Source organism: Alexandromys fortis, unplaced genomic scaffold, assembly GCF_014885135.2.
Source record: "Alexandromys fortis isolate MF-2015 unplaced genomic scaffold, M_Fortis_MF-2015_v1.1 scaffold_304, whole genome shotgun sequence".
Taxonomy (NCBI): Eukaryota; Metazoa; Chordata; class Mammalia; order Rodentia; family Cricetidae; genus Alexandromys; species Alexandromys fortis.
The window spans coordinates 607424-625012 of NW_026068173.1; the positions used below are offsets into that span (position 1 = coordinate 607424).

General features: G+C 46.2%; 1 protein-coding gene across 1 annotated transcript; it reads left to right on the forward strand.

Moving 5' to 3' along the window:
* Positions 1-876: 876 nt before the first annotated feature.
* Tmem214 (transmembrane protein 214) lies at positions 877-8633 on the forward strand. Its single transcript, XM_050128546.1, has 17 exons — positions 877-1091; positions 1913-2112; positions 2546-2696; positions 2886-3020; positions 3235-3317; positions 3700-3805; positions 3890-3971; positions 4250-4351; positions 4701-4842; positions 5191-5282; positions 5549-5597; positions 5767-5880; positions 6084-6201; positions 6924-7020; positions 7186-7342; positions 7479-7624; positions 7814-8633. Exons 1-17 carry the CDS (start codon positions 941-943, stop codon positions 7938-7940), a joined length of 2052 nt encoding a protein of 683 aa, XP_049984503.1. The 5' UTR covers positions 877-940; the 3' UTR covers positions 7941-8633.
* Positions 8634-17589: the final 8956 nt, after the last annotated feature.

Genomic DNA, 17589 nt, shown 5'->3' on the forward strand with positions numbered 1-17589 from the left:
TCTGTGACTCATCCTTCACACAGCTCCGTGTTTTGTTTTTGTAAGGATCATGTCACCTAGCCATTGTTTTCTAAGGTCTAGAGAATAAAGTCCAGATTTGGCAACCAAGATCCTTTTACAGGGCTGGAGAGATGGCTCAGCAGTTAAGAGCACTGGCTGTTCTTCCAGAGGTCCTGAGTTCAATTCTCAGCAACCACACAGTGGCTCACAACCATCCTGGTGCCTTCTTCTGGCCTTCAGGTGTACAAGCAGGCAGAAAGCTGTATACTAAATAAATAATAAATATATTTACTTTAAATAATAAATAAAGAAAAAGATTCTTTTCGAGCTCTGTTATGTTGAACTACCTGTAGTTTTACCACCCTAGACCTTTGTCTAAATTAATAAAGCCATATAGGTGAAGTAGTCTCTCCACTGGCCGTGATCCCCAACCAATGAAGATTCTCCCTTCCTAGGAGCCATCTCAACTGCCACCTGTTTCAGGAACACTGCCTTCGTCCTTCTAGGGCTTCATTCATCCCCACAGTTGAACTGTACTGCCTTTAATCCCAGCACTCGGGAGGCAGAGGCAGGTGGATCTCTCTGTTAGTTTGAAACCAGCCTGGGCTACAGCGCGAGTTCCAGGACAACCAGAGCTGCACAGAGAAAGCCTGTCTCGAAAAATCCAAAGAAGGAGGATGAAGATGAGGAGGGAAGACAGAACAGGAAAAAACGGGACTAGTCCCATTTCCAAGCAGGCCCAGACCGCAGGTGCGGGCAGAGTAGTAATTTTTAGCCACAGGGGCGGGGCCGGGCTGCCGCCGGCCACTCCCCAGACCGGCCACGCGGTGGCGCGGACGGACTACGAATCCCAGGCTGCTTTGCGGCGGCGGCAGCGACGACGTGGCACCCGGGGAAGGCCGTGCGGGCTGGAAAGCCAGGAGGTAGTGGAGCCGAAGTCATGTCGGCCAAGGCGGCGGGCCCCGGGGGCTGGGAGGTGGTGAAGAAGGGCCGGCGACCTGGAGCAAGCGGCGGTGGACGAGGAGGCGGCGGCGGCGGTGATCGCCGAGCGCTCGGGGAGGCGAACGGAGGGTGGAAATACGACCTGAGCTGTGAGTACCCGCCGCCGCCCACCTGGGCCTGTGGGGCAGGCGCAGGGGCGCGGCGGAGCAGCTGCGGAAGCCGGGAGCGGATCCGCGGGACCCCGGCCACTCCGCCTGAAGTGCCGGGAGAGGTGGCCATCCCCACCGCACTGGTCAGGAAGCGGAGGCCCAGCGAAGCCGACTCTCGAGTCGGAAGAGAATGGAATTCCGATCTCCATCTGTTAAGGCCTTTGCACACAGCACTTTGAGCTGTCCCGGCCCTCGTTGGCCAGGTGTCTGACGAGTGACTGGACAGAGGCATTGGAGATCCCACACTGTGCTCCTTCTAAAGTAACCAGCGTATCTGGGAGGGGTGGATGCGAAGCCCAGGAATGGTAGGAATGACCCGAAATACACTCCGACCAGAAGTTAATCTCTGTGTCACCCACCCCATAGTCTCCGGAGGAGGGGAGAAAGCTTGCCACTTGTTGAGTATAGATCTGTCATTTCAGAACCAGCAAGAACTGGGAGTGGGAACCATGCTGGGGAAATTCCACTCTCAGAGACTAGCAGCCAGAGCCCTTGAAGCCCACCCTCTGTACCCGAGACTGGCCGAACTCCCACGTGCTTTGCTTTATCTGATAAAGAACTGGAAGAGCCAGGGACCTGCTGGTGGGGACTGAAATCAACCACCACAAGGGCTCTTTGCTGTGCTTCTAAAGCTCCCAAGGGAGGAGCTGGGGACAGCATCTCACACTAAATGACTTAGGTGCCCCTGCAGAGAAGGGACCACTGTGCCTTGAACCCTGGGGTCTTAAGGGTCTGCTGTTTTCTGCCTGTCATCATTCCAGCACCAATCCAGACCACGAGCACTCTTTATGAGCGTGGCTTTGTGAAAGTCGTGAAGGGACAGAATAAAGAGCAAGTTCCACCCCCTGCTGCGGAGCCTAAGAAGCCAGCAAACAAGAAGCAGCCAAAGAAGGTGGCAGCTGTCAACAGCCAAAACCAGAAGGAGGGCCCATTCCGAAGCCTGGAGGATGCCCTGAGAGCTGTAAGTGGACCTAAGCGTAGGATGCAGAGAAGATGTGGAAGGTAGGACTGTCAGACGAGAGGAGTTCCAGCAAAGATGGAACGCCAAGGGACAGAAGGAAGTAGGATGTTCCTAAGAACCTTAGGCAAGAAGAGTGATAGAAACCCAAAAACAAGATGGAGGTGATGAAAAGGCTGGCTTGGGTCCTCTGTCCCTTCGAAGCTGTCGTCTTTCATTCCCATCTGCCCTCTGTTCTCGCCCTCGAACGTGTGAAGGGCCTACAGGTGTATGGCGTTGAGACCAGCATTCTCAGCTGTCCTGCCCCACACTTACTTAGGATCTGGGTGTGGCAAAGTCGTAGCGTCCACATATGCAAGCCTCCTTCAGCCACCACCGACCTGCCCCATTTGCCTTCCCTGCCCCTGTTCACTCACCTGAAGTTTCTCCTTGACAGCTGGATGTGACAGCTCTGCAGAAGGAACTGGACAAGAGCCAGAGCGTGTTCACTGGGAACCCCTCTGTGTGGCTGAAGGACCTGGCCAGCTATCTCAACTACAAGCTCCAGAGTCCCCGGAGCGAGCCCACCCTGAGCCAGTATCCGCATGGTTAGTCCCCCACCCCTCAGCTCAGATAAGGATGTTCTGAAAGGGTGAATGTTCCTGAGAGCCCAGTACCTCCACTGTCCTGACTCAGACATGTGACTGTACAAGTGGCGGGATCTTCTTGGGGAAGAGAAAGCCAGCCTGGGTGCAAGGGCAGCCTGTCCTAGCTCTCACAGAGGCCAATGGCCCCAGATTATCCCTACAGCCTCGTGAACCGAGAGCTGCGTGGGATCATCCGAGGGCTGCTGACCAAAGCTGCAGGGTCTCTGGAGCTCTTCTTCGACCACTGTCTGTTCACCATGCTGCAAGAGCTGGATAAGACACCAGGTAGGAGTGTCCGTGAAAGGTGACCGTCCTGAGAGCCTACCCTTTTTCCTCGCTGCTGTAGTCGTCAGTTCCTTCCCATCAAGAAATGTCCTGATCGCCTCAGACATTTCTGGGAGAGAAGGGAGGAGGAGATAGGGCTTGGGATCACAGCTGGGGAAAAAAAGTGTGGGGTGCCAAGTCATATGAGTGGATCTAAGAGCATACATCTCTCTAGGGGAGTCGCTACATGGATACCGCATCTGTATTCAGGCCATTCTGAAGGACAAGCCCAAGATTGTCACCTCAGACCTGGGCAAGGTGAGCCTTGGGTGGTACTGGGGACACTAGGGGTAGGACTAGGGAAACTAAACAGAGTCTACATCATTAGGTTTGGTTGTGGGAGGGAGTAACACATAATATCACTAGCATTTACTGTGTGTCTCTGTTGGATAAGGTTGGCATTATGGAATACTCTGTTGGTATTATAGAATGGCTGGACCACAGAGAGGTGCCATAGCCTTTCTAGAACTGGTCAGCCAGTGCGTTGAGAGTCAGGGAGAGCATCACTGGGCTCGCTGTGCCACACTGCCATAGGGTTCCACTGTTCTTGACACCCTTCCCACCTATACCTGTCTTCCCACTGGGATCTGTAGTTCTGGTGTGCTAACCTATAACCTGCCCCTTCTACCCATCTCCTCAGTTCCTAGAACTTCTGAGGTCCCACCAGAGCCGACCAGCAAAGTGTCTGACCGTCATGTGGGCCTTGGGGCAAGCAGGTTTTGCTAACCTCACCGAGGGACTGAAAGGTAACAGACAGAGAAGGATGGATTGGTCTCTTCTCTGATGCCCCTGTGCATGAGCCTGAGACTTACTGGCTTTTGACTTTACAGTGTGGCTGGGGATCATGCTGCCTGTGCTGGGCATCAAGTCTTTGTCTCCCTTTGCCATCGCATACCTGGACCGGCTGCTCCTGTGAGTAATGGGGGGACAGCGAGGGGAAGGCCCAGGGTGTCCTCAAGAGGCTGTTTCGGCAAAATGGGATGCCGTGATCCTGGTCTCCATAGATGCGAGGAAACTCAGGACCAGCTCCTCCCACCTCCAAGTGTGATGGTGAGGAAGGAAAGGGAGGGAGCCATTGAGGGTTGGGGATGGGGTAGAGTTTATGCCCTTCTCCCTGGACACTGGCTTAGCCAAGGTCATGATTGGAGCACCAGAGTGCTTTCCAACAAGCCTGTTTCTCCTTTCTCTAGGATGCATCCCAACCTCACCAAAGGCTTTGGCATGATTGGCCCCAAGGACTTCTTCCCACTCCTAGACTTTGCCTATATGCCCAACAACTCCCTAACCCCCAGGTAGGACTGCTTTGGAACATGCATACAGGGAGAGTTCCCAGTGCAAAGTTGAGACACCACAGTGCATTTCCATCCCCTTTCTCCTCGAAGCCCTAGATTCACAACTGGAAAGTTCTGCAGGAGGTTTCAAGGGGCCTGTGAAGCTCAGAAATTATATATGTGTTTGAATGCGACAATTTTTTTTTAATGCAACATCGGGCAGTACTTAAGGAGACAAACTTTGCAAGGTGCTTCTGTGTACAAAGACTCAGAACCATCCCAAGACACTAAGTGACTCTCCCTTCAGGCCAGGGATGAACTCAAGTGTCACAGTTCCATTTACAGCCTGAGCCTGGCCCTCCTCCCCTAGCCTGCAGGAGCAGCTGTGCCAGCTCTTTCCCCGACTGAAGGTGCTGGCGTTTGGAGCAAAGCCAGAATCTACCCTGCACACCTACTTCCCTTCGTTCCTGTCCAGAGCCACCCCTAACTGTCCTCCGGAAATGAAGAAAGAGGTGAGCAGTCCTTCCCTGCCCAGAGTGCAGCTGCACTTAGTCTCATCCATGGATGTTCCCTGGTTCTGCAGTTCACTCCACAGCCACCTGCGCCCCACACTTGTGCTTTCCCAAGCGAGTATGGGCCTGAGAGGTGGGAGGGTGGTCAGTGGTGGCCTGTCACTTGTACACAAGATCTGTAAGCTAATGCTGCAGCTCAGGAACCACACCTACCCCGTGACAGCGTCAGGAGTCTTGACAGTCTCAGGAGTCTTGACAAGCTCTCTCAGCCTTCATGATAGACATGTTGTTACCAGAAGCCCCAGCCCTCCTTTTCATCATCATCATCCTCTCTCTTGTTCTGTGCAGCTCCTGAGCAGCCTGACCCAGTGCCTGACTACGGACCCCCTCAGCAGCAGCGTCTGGAAACAGCTGTACCCCAAGCACCTGTCACAGTCCAGGCAGGTGGGGGTGGGGTCACCTCTTCTGGTCTACACAGAGAAGCCTCCTAGTGTATGCTTCCAGACTAGGGCTGGTGTGTCATACCAGAAACACCAGTCACTCTTCTCCAGGCTCCCACCTCTCCGTTCAGTGAAAACACAGCTGGGTGGCCTTAAAGAACTACTGTGGGTGGGGCCTTTCAGGACTCAGAACCCAGGGTCTTGGTGGCAGAGAGAGGAGGCAGGCCCAGTGGGCTGCTGACTGATGGGAGCTTGCTCCTCCACAGCCTGCTGCTGGAACACTTGCTCAAGTCCTGGGAGCAGATTCCCAAGAAGGTGAGGAGCTGAGAGGATGTGGGAGACCAGAGTTGTCTGGGTTCTCAGTTGGTCCCCTTGACCTCTGCCCTCCCTTTTCTGTGCCTTTGACACTGAGCATTAAGCAAGGTTGCGGCACAAGATGCTGTTACAGGCCAAGACTCACATCTCGTCTGTTGATACTCTGTAGGCTCGGAAGTCTCTGCAAGAGACCATTCAGTCCTTCAGGCTTGCTAACCAGGAACTTCTCAAGAAGGGCAGTAGCAGCAACGAACATGTTGTCAGCTGTGATACAGCCTGCAAGGTGTGATACCCAGCCTCTCCAGTCCATACAGTCCTGCATCTGTCTTGACACACCCTGGGTTGTGCTTGGGTTACATCCCCGTCCAACCTGTCTGTGGATCCCCCTCTACCTCAAGTTTCTGTGTAGGCCTAGCTTGGGGCTTGCATTTGGGAGCAGAAACCAGGCCTTCTACCTCTGACCACTGTCCTCTTCTCTGCTGCCAGGGCTTGTTGCAACAGGCACGGGGTCCTCGACCACCCTGGGCCCGGCTCTTCCTGTTGCTTCTGGTCTTTGCAATAGGATTCTTATGCCATGACTTTCGGTCACACAGCTCCTTCCAGGGTAAGTAGTGGTTGGTCGTCTAGGAAGAGAACATGGTGGTGGGCACAGAGCTATGTGTCACATTTCCAGAGCCTACCTTGTCCTGATGAGTTCTCGGTGCCACAATGCAAGCACTTTGACCTCAGTGTTCTATGCAGGTTGGATATTCCCTTCAGGTTGGATGATACTCTGCAGGAGAGACATGTTTACAAATCTACAACTCCTAAACACATGTTTTCTCCTTTTAACTCCTGAGGAAGAAGAAAGATTTAGTCTCAGATTAAGATCATAGCTAGTAGGAACAGAAAGATAACAGTGGCCACACAAACTTGCTGCCACATATGACAGTCTGAGTTCCATTCCCATGGTACACGTGGTGGAAGTCAGCACAAATCCTGACCTCACGTACGTGCTGGGCCATATCCACATGCGTGCACTAAATAAATCACTAAGGGTAGTTTAAAAAAGGAAGAAAGATCACAGCCTAGTAAAAGGCAGATACTCAAGCCTGAGGTCTTCTAACCTCTCAGTCCAAAACTCCACCAATGGCCCATTCTTCCTATTCTTGACCCAGCAGAAGTTATTCAAATCTGGCCTGCAAATCTCCCTCCAAACCTGTCTAGTTAGACCCGAGAGCACACGAAACTGTCCCACTGCCTCCCTGTGCCTGCCCCAGCACCTGTAATGTCTGTCTTCCAAGCCCTGCCCCTGCTCTCCCAGCTCACCAGAGGTTCCCGTTGCAGCCTCCCTCACAGGCCAGTTGCTTCGATCCTCTGGTTTCCTGCCTGTTGGCCAGCAAATGTGTGCCAAGCTCTACTCCTCCAGCCTGCAAAGCTACAAGTGAGCTCCTACCAAGGAAGGCAGGGTGGTGCCGGTGGTCGGGGCAGGCCTGGACAGTGGGAAGTACTTAAACTATTCCTGTCCTCCCTTTTTTGTCCTTCCTTTGGTGAGCAAGTTGGCCTGGGGAAGCTCAGAGTATGCCTCTGTCCTCCAATTTCTCCACAGCTGGCTGCAGGAAACATTGCCAGCCTATAGCTCCCACCTGATTGCTGTGGTACAGCCTGGTTTGCAACTGGCCTGGACATACACCAATGCCACAGTCAGCTTCCTTTCTGCCCACTGTGCCTGTTTTGGTGACAGCTTCACTGGCTTCCTGCAGAGAGTAAGTAAGCTGGAGATCAGGAGTCAGAAGACCCATCCCCCCAGAGATAGAGTTCTTGGGAGGGAGCAATCCAGCACGGGCAGAATCTCATTGCCCTGGGTATCTTGTTCCAACCACTCTCCATGGTCCTCTGCAGGCCCAGCTCCCTGAGGCCCTGCACCAGCTCTTCCACTCCTTGAAGGAGCTGCTGCTGCTCTTCCACCACAGTGTGCTGCTGCCCATGTGGCACCTGCTGCTTGTGGCCCTGGCCCAAGCCCAGGAGTACTGCCACGAAGCCTGCAGGTAAGACCTCTACTCCAGACTCTACAAGTTCCTGGTGACCCACTTCTGACCCTGGGGATAAGGGTACACCATTCATTTTTGTTACAGCCACTCTGGGATGAATATTATGGGTTCAAGCTGCACCCCTATGAAGTGACACAGTCTCATACATGACACCCAGCCCTCTCAAATGTTCTGCTTTTCTCCTAGAGGAAAAGTGACCTGGGACTGCATTAAGACACAGTTCAGCGAAGCTGCCCGATGGACATGGCTCTGCCTACAGGATGTCACAGTGGCTTTCTTGGACTGGGCACTCGCCATGATATCCCAGCAATAGGCCCTGCTTGCCTGACCACTGGTTTCTGTGGTGGCAAGCTATCAGAGACTGTTGGAGGGTAGAGAAGACAGCTCTCTCTTCACCTGGTGCCTGAGTTCTGTCTCCTAGACGAGGGGCCAGGTGCCTCTGCCTCACTTCTCCCATCTTCAGGGCAGTGGCCAGAGTTTCTCAGCCTCCCACTGCTAGATGTCTCAGGCCCAGGTGCACAGCAGCTCCCGGCCTCTTTGGGCTGGTAGCCTTGCTCTACATCTCTCTCCTCTCTGTTCCTCCATCTCACCACTTAAGCCCCCACAACCCACCTCCAGAGAAGGGACATAGCCTCCTTTCCTCATTCCTAGTCATAACTTAAGCCACAGCAGGAAAAGGGAAAGGACTTCAGAAGGGCCAGCACCATAGTGCTGGGACAGCAGCGTCACCTCCACCAGCAGCCTGGGTAGCCATCAGTGGACATGCAGGCCACATGGAAATGCCTGTTACCTCAGGTCACCCAGAACAAGCAAGCCTTCTGAGGCCACTGGGGCCCTGCTCTGTCAGTGTCCTGGCTTCCCAGTGCTGTTCCCCTCAGTGCTGGAGTCTCTCTCACACCTCAGCAAGAGCAGTCTGCAGCACCACCCACCTGGAGAGCAGCGCCCTTACCTCAGCCTGCCAAAGAGTCAGCGGATGGCTCCTGGGTAGAATAAAGGACAGAGTGGATTTCTAGCTTTCCTTTCTTCTTATCTTCGTGGGGATTTCCATGGTTGGGGACAGAACAGCAGTCTTGGGCCTCTGCCCTGGGTATTGCACTGACGATTGAGCTTCTGCCAGAGAACGGCCATCTCTGTCACTCACCACGAGACTCCCAGGATTCAATTGGCTCTGCTGATTTTGCCTGACTTGTCAATGATTCCTATCCAGAAATTTCCTCCATGTGATTGGGGAGACAGGCAGAGCTGGGAGGTCTCCCAGTCCTTCATTTATTAATTGGTTTGTTTTATGAGACTGGTTTATATACCATAACCCCTGGCGTTCCCAGTGAGAAAAAGTGCTGTCCAAGGGCCAAATGTGGCCTGCCAGGCCAGACTGTCCAACAATGGTCCAAGTGTCCCACAACATACTCTGTTTGTTGTTGTCCATCAGCCACAAGCAAATCAACCCTATCTCATGATTTGGAGAGGACTTTTGACAGCCTGGTGCGGTCACAGCACAAGACAAGATACTTTACTATCTCAAGCAGAGTTAGAGAATGCTAGCCTGGTGTTTTGTGTTTCAGTTCAGCATCCTTGAGCATGTTATGATTCTCTGTTGTCTTCTACTCTGTAGTGATTTAACATGAGTTCATAATTTCTGGTGTTAAAACCCTTAAATGTACCAGGTGCACACCTTTAATCCCAATACTTGGGAGACAGAGGCAGGCAGATTTCTTTGAGTTCAAGACCAGCCTGATCTACAAAGTGAGTTCCAGAACAGCTAGAGCTACAAAGAAACCCTGTCTCCAAAAACAAACAAACCTGATACACTATATTATCTCTAAGTGATGCTAGCACACTGGTAAATTTTTTTTGAATATGTGTTATTTTAGAGCAATTTCAGATTCAGGTCAAGGGCAAAAACAGGCTTGTCCTTAACTCTCACCACCACATGTGATAGTTATAACTAGGTTACACGAAATGCCTGTTGTGGATTTGGGGAGACGACTCAGTGGTCAAGAGTATATACCACAAGAGGACCCGTGTTCAGTTCCCAACACTCACACTGGATGGTTCCCAGCCATCTATAACTCCGGCTCAGGTCACTGATGCCTTTGGTGTCTTCAAACAGCTGTACTCATGCACACACACACACACACACACAAATACATTAAGTCTTAACTGTGATGGCATGTGTCCACCACTCTGCAGTCAGGTGGGTGTCACTGACCTAGAAATGCTTCCTCAGAGACACTGGGGGTCATTGATCTTGACAATCTCCAGATGTTTGCCTTTCTCAAACTGCCATATTTTAAGTTATCTCTCCCACCACAGAGAAAAGTTTCTGTTCCCAAAAAGAGCCAAGGGTGGTTCAAAAGAGGTAGAACCCTTAACTTTAAACATCAGCCAGCAGCGCTAACAACTCAGAAGAGTCAGTTCAGTAAGTGGTTCCCATTGCATTCACCATGTTCTTATTACACCCCATATTCCAAATTTCTGGGCCATAGCCACATCTCGGTGGTTTGACTCAGCACACTCCTGGCCCCCCTGGCATTGTAGGGCTTTATACAGGAACAGAATGCTGCTGTAAAAGACGGTCACAGTTAAGAGTTGGAAGTGACCTAGAAATGTCTTTCTAGAAATGTCTTGAGATTCCAGAAGCAAAGTCATATTTGATACTTTTGAGAATGGATGCATTAATGCTGACAGTACTGAAGAAAGTTGTGTGTGGTCTCACGTTCAGTTAGATGTCATATTGCTGTCCTCAGCATAGGTTGGTGGGGGAAGAGCCATTGTCCATACAATTTAGGATGGGAGAAAAGGCACAGGCAAATTCCACTATGATGGTAGTGTTGAAGTCAGTAGGAAGCAGTTAAAATTTCTCTCCATAGTTCATAAATCCAAGTGACTCTCATAACGCCCAATCAGGACCATAGCTCACTGATCTCATTGAAGCTAAGCATTTGGGACTATAACAAGTTGTGGATTTGGACAGGCCTACAACTATCACTGTTAAACATGAAGGGGCACACCTCTAATTCCAGCACTTGAGAGGTGGAGGCAAGAGGCTCAATCATCAAGGTCATTTTCAGCCTGGTCTATGAGAGATGCTAAATAATAATAATAATAATAATAATAATAATAATAATAATAATAATAATAATAATAATAATAATAATAATAATAATAATAATAATAATCCCAGCACTGAAGAGGCAGAGGCAGGTGAATTTCTGAGTTCTAGCCAGCCTGGTCTACAGTGAGTCCTGGACAGAAATCCTCTAGAATTCAACTGTGCTCATTAGGATGCTGCGACGTCACTTGCCTTTGTGACTGATGCGACACAGCTGGATTTAAATACAAAGCTGCAGGGCCTCGGTGGGAGTCCAGGCTGTGTTGCTCAAGGGTTTGTCCTCTCCTCTCACTTAAACTGTCCTTGGTGGAGTGGGGGATTGACTGTAATGCCAGAGCAGCAACCAGACAGAGTTCATAAACTCACTAAACAGAAAAAGTCAGGGTTTCTGAGCAACTTAACCATTGTTAGGGAACCAAAAAACAGTCTTTCTTCAAATAATACAGCAAAAAGGCAATAAAGGGTTCCTTTTGGAGCGAGGTGTGTGAAAAGTCTAGCGACAACTAATAAGAAGTGTACAGCATTTACTCAAATCATCTTTTAAAAAAGATTTTTCTAGCCAGGTGGTGGTGGCGCACGCCTTTAATCCCAGCATTCGGGAGGCAGAGGCAGGCGGATCTCTGTGAGTTTGAGGCCAGCCTGGTCTACAAGAGCTAGTTCCAGGACAGGCTCCAAAGCCACAGAGAAACCCTGTCTCGAAAAATCAAAACAAAAGACAAAACAAACAAACAAAAAATCAAAAAACAAACCAAAACAAAGCCAGAAAGAACTATCTGAAGCAAACCTATGCTGATTTTATCAGACATTTTGATAATCGGTAGTATGGGTCCTTCAACTTTGTTGTCCACTCTCAATATTGTCGTGGTCATTCAGAGAACCAGGTAATTCAACATGAATCTAAGGATTATAGATTTCATTTATGAAAATAAAATGTCATTGGAATTTTGGCAGGAATTGCATTGAATTTATAGATTTTTCTAGGTAGGGCTGCTATTTAAACAATATTAAACCTTCCAAACCAACTGGCGTGTGTTTCCATTTATTTAAGGTCTTCAATTTCTTTATTATTGTAAGGGGGCATGCATGTCCAAGCGGAGGGGGTTGATTCTCGCCTGTAGTTATATTTTATTTGTATTATTAACAAGTAAAGCTTGCCTGAAGATCAGAGAGCAGAGCTAAGCCACTAGTTAGTCACACACCTAAACCACTAGTTAGCCATAGAGGAAAGTTCTTGAATCCCAGCACAGAGGCAGGCAGACGGACCTCTGTGAGTTCAAGGCCAGCCTGAGCTGCTTGAGCGCGCCTCAATCTAAAAGAGAAACAGCTCACACCTCTGACCCCAGCACTTGGGCTGACGCGCCTTTAGTCCCAGCACTAGAGAGAGGCATAAGGCAGGAGGAGTTCAGAGCAGTCTGAGGTCTGGTGGAGAGCATCACAGTCTGCAGGCACACTAGGACAGGATCGCCCTTTGTCTGAGCTTTGGTGAGGTAAGAACTCTCTGATAGCTTGGCTGCTTTGCATTTCCAATCTTCGATCTCTGTTTATATTGTTCGTGCTACACTCTCCTTCCACTGTGGGATCCTGGGGTTTGAACTCAGGTCATCAGAAACTGACTTTCACACAATGAAGAGTTTCTTCTGCTTTTGGATTATGTTCATTGCTCTTTATGTATTTGATAGAATTCACATTGAAGTTCTCTGCTTCTGAGTTTCTTTCTGCTGGATGTTTCTGAGTACTGAAATCCTTTTTCGTTCTTCAAGTTTTTCCGTATCTTTCTGAGTCATTCTAGATAACTTGTGTGTTTTCAGGAATTTGTCATCTGTAAGTAGATTGCCTAATTTTGTTATGTAATCACATATAGAACTTATTTTTTAAATTATTTTACTTTATATGCTTCTCTTTAAAAAGTACATCATTTAGCATGCCTGTGTCCATATGTGTGAGTTCGTGTGCTGCAGCATCAAGTATGTGTGTGTGGGGAGAGATGGCGAAATAAGAGGACAATCTGCAAAAGCTGATTCTTTCCCCCTCCACCACGTGGGTCCCAGGGGTCAAACTCAGTGGTCAGCCTGGTAGCAAGGGCCCTTACCTGCTGAGCCATCCTGACAGTTTAAGTGCTTTTGTTTTAAAGTGGATCGCCTATACCTAAGCATATTTCAAATAGATTAGAAGAAAAGAGGAAAAAGTTTAAAAGAAGTATGTGAATATTTAATCCTCATTTGCATAACATGCTAAATTTCAAAGCAATGGAGAAAGGTCCTAGAGGAAATGGTTGATAAATGACTGTACACAGAATTTTAAGATGCGTCTATATCATAAAGCATCACACACAAAAAATTAGAGAAAAATATTTGCCAGAAATACATCCCTGATGTTAAAAATATAAAAATCTACTCTAAATAAAAAAAAGCACTGAACACAAAATTGTGTGTAAGAGACATAATTCATAAGTAATTCTGCAAGTGAATGGCAGGCTTGTAAAAAGATCCATTACATCAATAAAGTGAAAATATAAAATAAGACACAACTTACTTTATATTATGTATTTTATATTATAAGATGCATATATTACATATTTATTTTATATTATAAGATGCATATTTATATATTTCTATTGTATTATTTATATTATCTATGTACTATCTATATATTATATTACTTATATTATAAGATGCATATAAAAGATATTTACTTCAGAGTATAAAATGCCTATCACTAATAAAACATTTCTCTTTTTACATCCGTTTATTATTTAGTGTTGTATGTGTATTGTATGGGAGTGCATTGTGTTCTTTTTTATTGTTTTTATTGAGCTATGCATTGTTTTCTTATTCCCCTTCCTTACTCCCTTTTCCTTTCTACTAACTTCCTGCCCCTCATGCTCTCAATTTACTCAGGAGATCTTGTCTTTTTCTCCTTCCTAAATGGATCTATGTAAGTCTCTCTTAGGGTCCTCTTTGTTGTCTAGGTTCGCTGGGATTGTAGACTGTAGGCTGGTTGCCCTTTGCTTTATGTCTAATATCTGCTTATGAATGTGTATATACTATATTTGTTTTTCTGGGTATGAGTTACCTCACTCAGAATGTTTTTTTCTAGTTCCAACCATTTGCTTGCAAATTTCAAGATGTCATTATTTTTCACTTCTCAGTAAAAATTTATGCTTCTGTGTAAATGTACCACATTTTCCTTATCCATTCTTTGGTTGAGGGGCATGTAGGTTGTTTCCAGGTTCTGGCTATGACAAATAATGCTGCTATGAACATAGTTGAGCAAATGTCCTTGTGGTACAATTGAGCATCCTTTGGGCATATGCCCAAAAGTGATATTGCTGGGTCTTGAGGAAGATTGATTCCTAATTTTCCTAGAAACCACCACATTGATTTACAAAACAGCTGGACAAGTTTGCACTCCCACCAGCAATGGAGGAGCATTTCCCTTACTCCACATTCTCTCCAGCATAAGCTGTCATCAGTGTTTTTGATCTTGGCCATTCTGATGGGTATATCTGAGATGGCATCTCAGAGTTGTTTTGATTTGCATTTTTCTCATGGTAAGGAAGTTGAGCATTTCCATAAGTGTTTTTTGGCCATTTGAGATTCGTCTACTGAGAGTTCTCTATTTAGATCTGTACCCCATTTTTTAAATCGGATTATTTGGTATTTTGATGCGGTCAGAGGCTGCTCGTTAATTCCCGGCTGCTCAGAACCTAAATAATTACACAGCAACTATATTATTTAAAATACTGCTTGGCCTATTAGCTTATGTATATTTCTAGCTAGCTGTTATATCCTAAACTAACCCATCTCCATTAATCTGTGCATCACCACAAGGTTGTGGCCTACAGGCAAAGTTTTGGTGTACTCAGGCGGAGGCATCTGTCTCCTGCAGCAGCTTCATGGCTTCTTCCCAACTCTGCTCACCCCCCCCCCCCCCCAGTCTCTGTTCAGATTTCCCACCTGGCTTTACTCTGTAAAGCCATTGGCCAAAAGCAGCTTTATTCATTAACCAATAAAAGCAACACATATACAGAAGGACTTCCCACATCATTATGGAGCACAGTTTCTTGAATTCTTTGTATATTTTTGGAAAACAGACCTCTGTCCAATGTGGGGTTGGTGAAAATCTTTTACTATTCTGTAGGCTGCTGTTTTGTCTTGTTGACTGTGTCTTTTGCTTTAAAGAAGCTTTTCAGTTTCAGGAGGTCCCATTTATTAATTATTTCTCTCAGTGTCTGTGCTACTGGGGTTATATTTAGGAAGTGGTCTCCTGTGCCAATGAGTTCAAATATACTTCCCACTTTCTCTTCTATGAGGTTCAGTGTGGCTGGCTTTATGTTGGGGTCTTTGATCCATGTGGACTTGAGTTTTGTGCATGGTGATAGATACGGATCTATTTTCATTCTTCTACATGTCAACATCCAGTTATGCAGCACCATTTGTTGAAGATGTTTTCTTTTTTCTATTTTATAATTTTAGCTTCTTTGTCAAAAATCAAGTGTTCATGGGTGTATAGATTGATATCTGGGTATTTGATTTGATTCCATTGATCCTTCTGTCTGTTTTTATGCCAATACCAAAAGCTGTTTTCATTTCTGTAGCTCTATAGTTTGAAGTCGGGGATTGTGATGCCTCCAGAAGTTCCTTTATTGTATAGGATTGTTTGGGATATCCTGGGTTTGTTTTTCCATATGAAGTCAAGTGTTGTTCTTTCAAGGTCTGTGTAGAATTTCTCTGGGATTTTCATGGGCATTGCATTGAATCTGTAGATTGTTTTGGTAAGATTGCCATTCTTACTACACTAATCCTACCTATCCAAGAGCGTGGAACATCTTTCCATTTTCTGATGTCTTCCTCAATTTCTTTCTTCAAAGATTTAAAGTTTTTGTCATACAGGTCCTTCACTTGTTTGGTTAGAGTTATGTTATTTGTGGCTATTATAAAGGATGATGTGAAAATGGACACTATAAAATAATCCCACACTAACTCAGAATTGAGTATAATAAGGGGTAATTTATTTAGGGGTAGACTCACAGATCACAGTCCTCTCCACGAACGGGGAACAGGAAGTGAATCCCGAAGTTGGGAGAGAGTGCCCAAATGCTTTATGTCAGCGTTTATAGCACAAGAGGCCACGCGACAATCCTCCTACATTACTGAAGGCGTTTATCAGTTGTAGGAGTTTCCTAGTAGAATTTTGGGGTCATTTATGTATACTGTCATATCATCAGCAAATAGTAAAAGTTGAACTTTTTCTTTTCCGATTCGTGTCCCCTTGATCTCCTTTTGTTGTCTCTAGAACTTCAAGTTGAATAGATATGGAGAGAGTGGACAGCCTTGTCTTGTTCCTGATTTCAATGGGATTGCTTTGAGTTTCTCTCCATTTAGTTTGAAGTTGACTGCTGACTTGCTGTATATTGCCTTTATTATATTTAGATATATACCTTGTATCCCTCCCTGCTATCTCCAAAATCTTTATCATGAAGGGGTGTTGAATTTTGTCAAAGGCTTTTTCAGCATCTAATGAGATGGTCGTGTGTGTTTTTTTTTCTTGTTTGTTTGTTTTTTTTTTTTTTTTTTGATTTTTCGAGACAGGGTTTCTCTGTAGCTTTTGGTTGTGGTTTTGTTTTTTTAATTTCAGTTTGTTTATATAGTGGATTACATTGATAGGTTTTCATATGTTGTGCCATCCCTGCATCTCTGGGATGAAGCCTACGTGGTCATGGTGGATGATTTTTCTGATGTGTTCTTGGATTCAGTTTGCCAGTATTTTATTGAGTATTTTTGCATCAATTTTCTTGAAGGAGATTGGTCAGTAATTCTCTTTCTTAGCAATGTCTTTGTGTGGTTTGGGTAACAGAGTAATTGTAGTCTCATAAAAAGAGTTTGGCAATGTTTCTTCTGTTTTCATTGTGTAGAACAATTTGAGGATTATTGATACTAGTTCTTTAAAGTTCTTATAAAATTCTGCACTGAGACCATCTGGCCCTAGGCATTTTTTCGTTGGGAGACTTTTGATGACTGTTTCTATTTCCTTAGCAGATATAGGTCTATTTAATTTGCTTATTTGGTCTTGATTTAATTTTGGTATGTGGTACTTATCCAGAAAATTGTCTACTTCCTTTAAGTTTTCCAATTTTGTGGAGTACAGGTCTTTGAAGTATGACCTGATGATTCTCTGGATTTTCCCCTTGTCTGTTGTTATGTCGCCCTTTGCATTTCTGATTTTGTTAATTTGGATATTCTGTTTGCCTTTTGGTTAGTTTGGATAGAAGTTTGTCTATTTTGTTGATTTTCTCGAAGAACCAACTCTTTGTTTCATTGATTCTTTGTATTGTTCTCTTTGTTTCTATTTTGTTGATTTCAGCTCTCAATTTGATTATTTCCTGTCATATAGTCCTCCTGGGTGAGTCTGCTTCTTTTTGTTCTGTAGCTTTCAAGTGTTCTGTTAACTCACTCGTGTGGGATTTTTCCAGCTTCTTTATGTAGGCATTTAGTGCTATGAACTTTTCTCTTAACACTACTTTCATTGTGTCCCATAAGTTTGGGTATATTGTGTGGTCATTTTCATTGAATTTTAGGAAGTCTTTTATTTCTTCCTTGACCCAGTGGTAATTCATTTTGAGCATTGTTCAGTTTCCATGTGTTTGTGGACTTTCTGAAATTAGTATTTGTTATTGAATTCTAACTTTAAGTCATGATGATTCGATAAGACACAGGATTATTCCAATTTTTTTGTATCTGTTGAGATTTGCTCTGTTACTGAGTATGTGGTCGATTTCGGTGAAGGTTCCATGAGGTGCTGAGAAGAAGGTATATTCTTTTGTGTTTGGGTGAAATGTCCTATAGATGTC

What these genes read in the sequence shown, in the direction of transcription:
- Tmem214 (XM_050128546.1), top strand. Translation starts at nt 941, where the DNA reads ATGTCGGCCAAGGCGGCGGGCCCCGGGGGCTGGGAGGTGGTGAAGAAG. An exon ending in CTCCGGAAATGAAGAAAGAG is followed by an intron (nt 4,843 to 5,190) that starts GTGAGCAGTCCT and finishes TGTTCTGTGCAG; the next exon opens with CTCCTGAGCAGCCTGACCCA. An exon ending in TACTGCCACGAAGCCTGCAG is followed by an intron (nt 7,625 to 7,813) that starts GTAAGACCTCTA and finishes CTTTTCTCCTAG; the next exon opens with AGGAAAAGTGACCTGGGACT.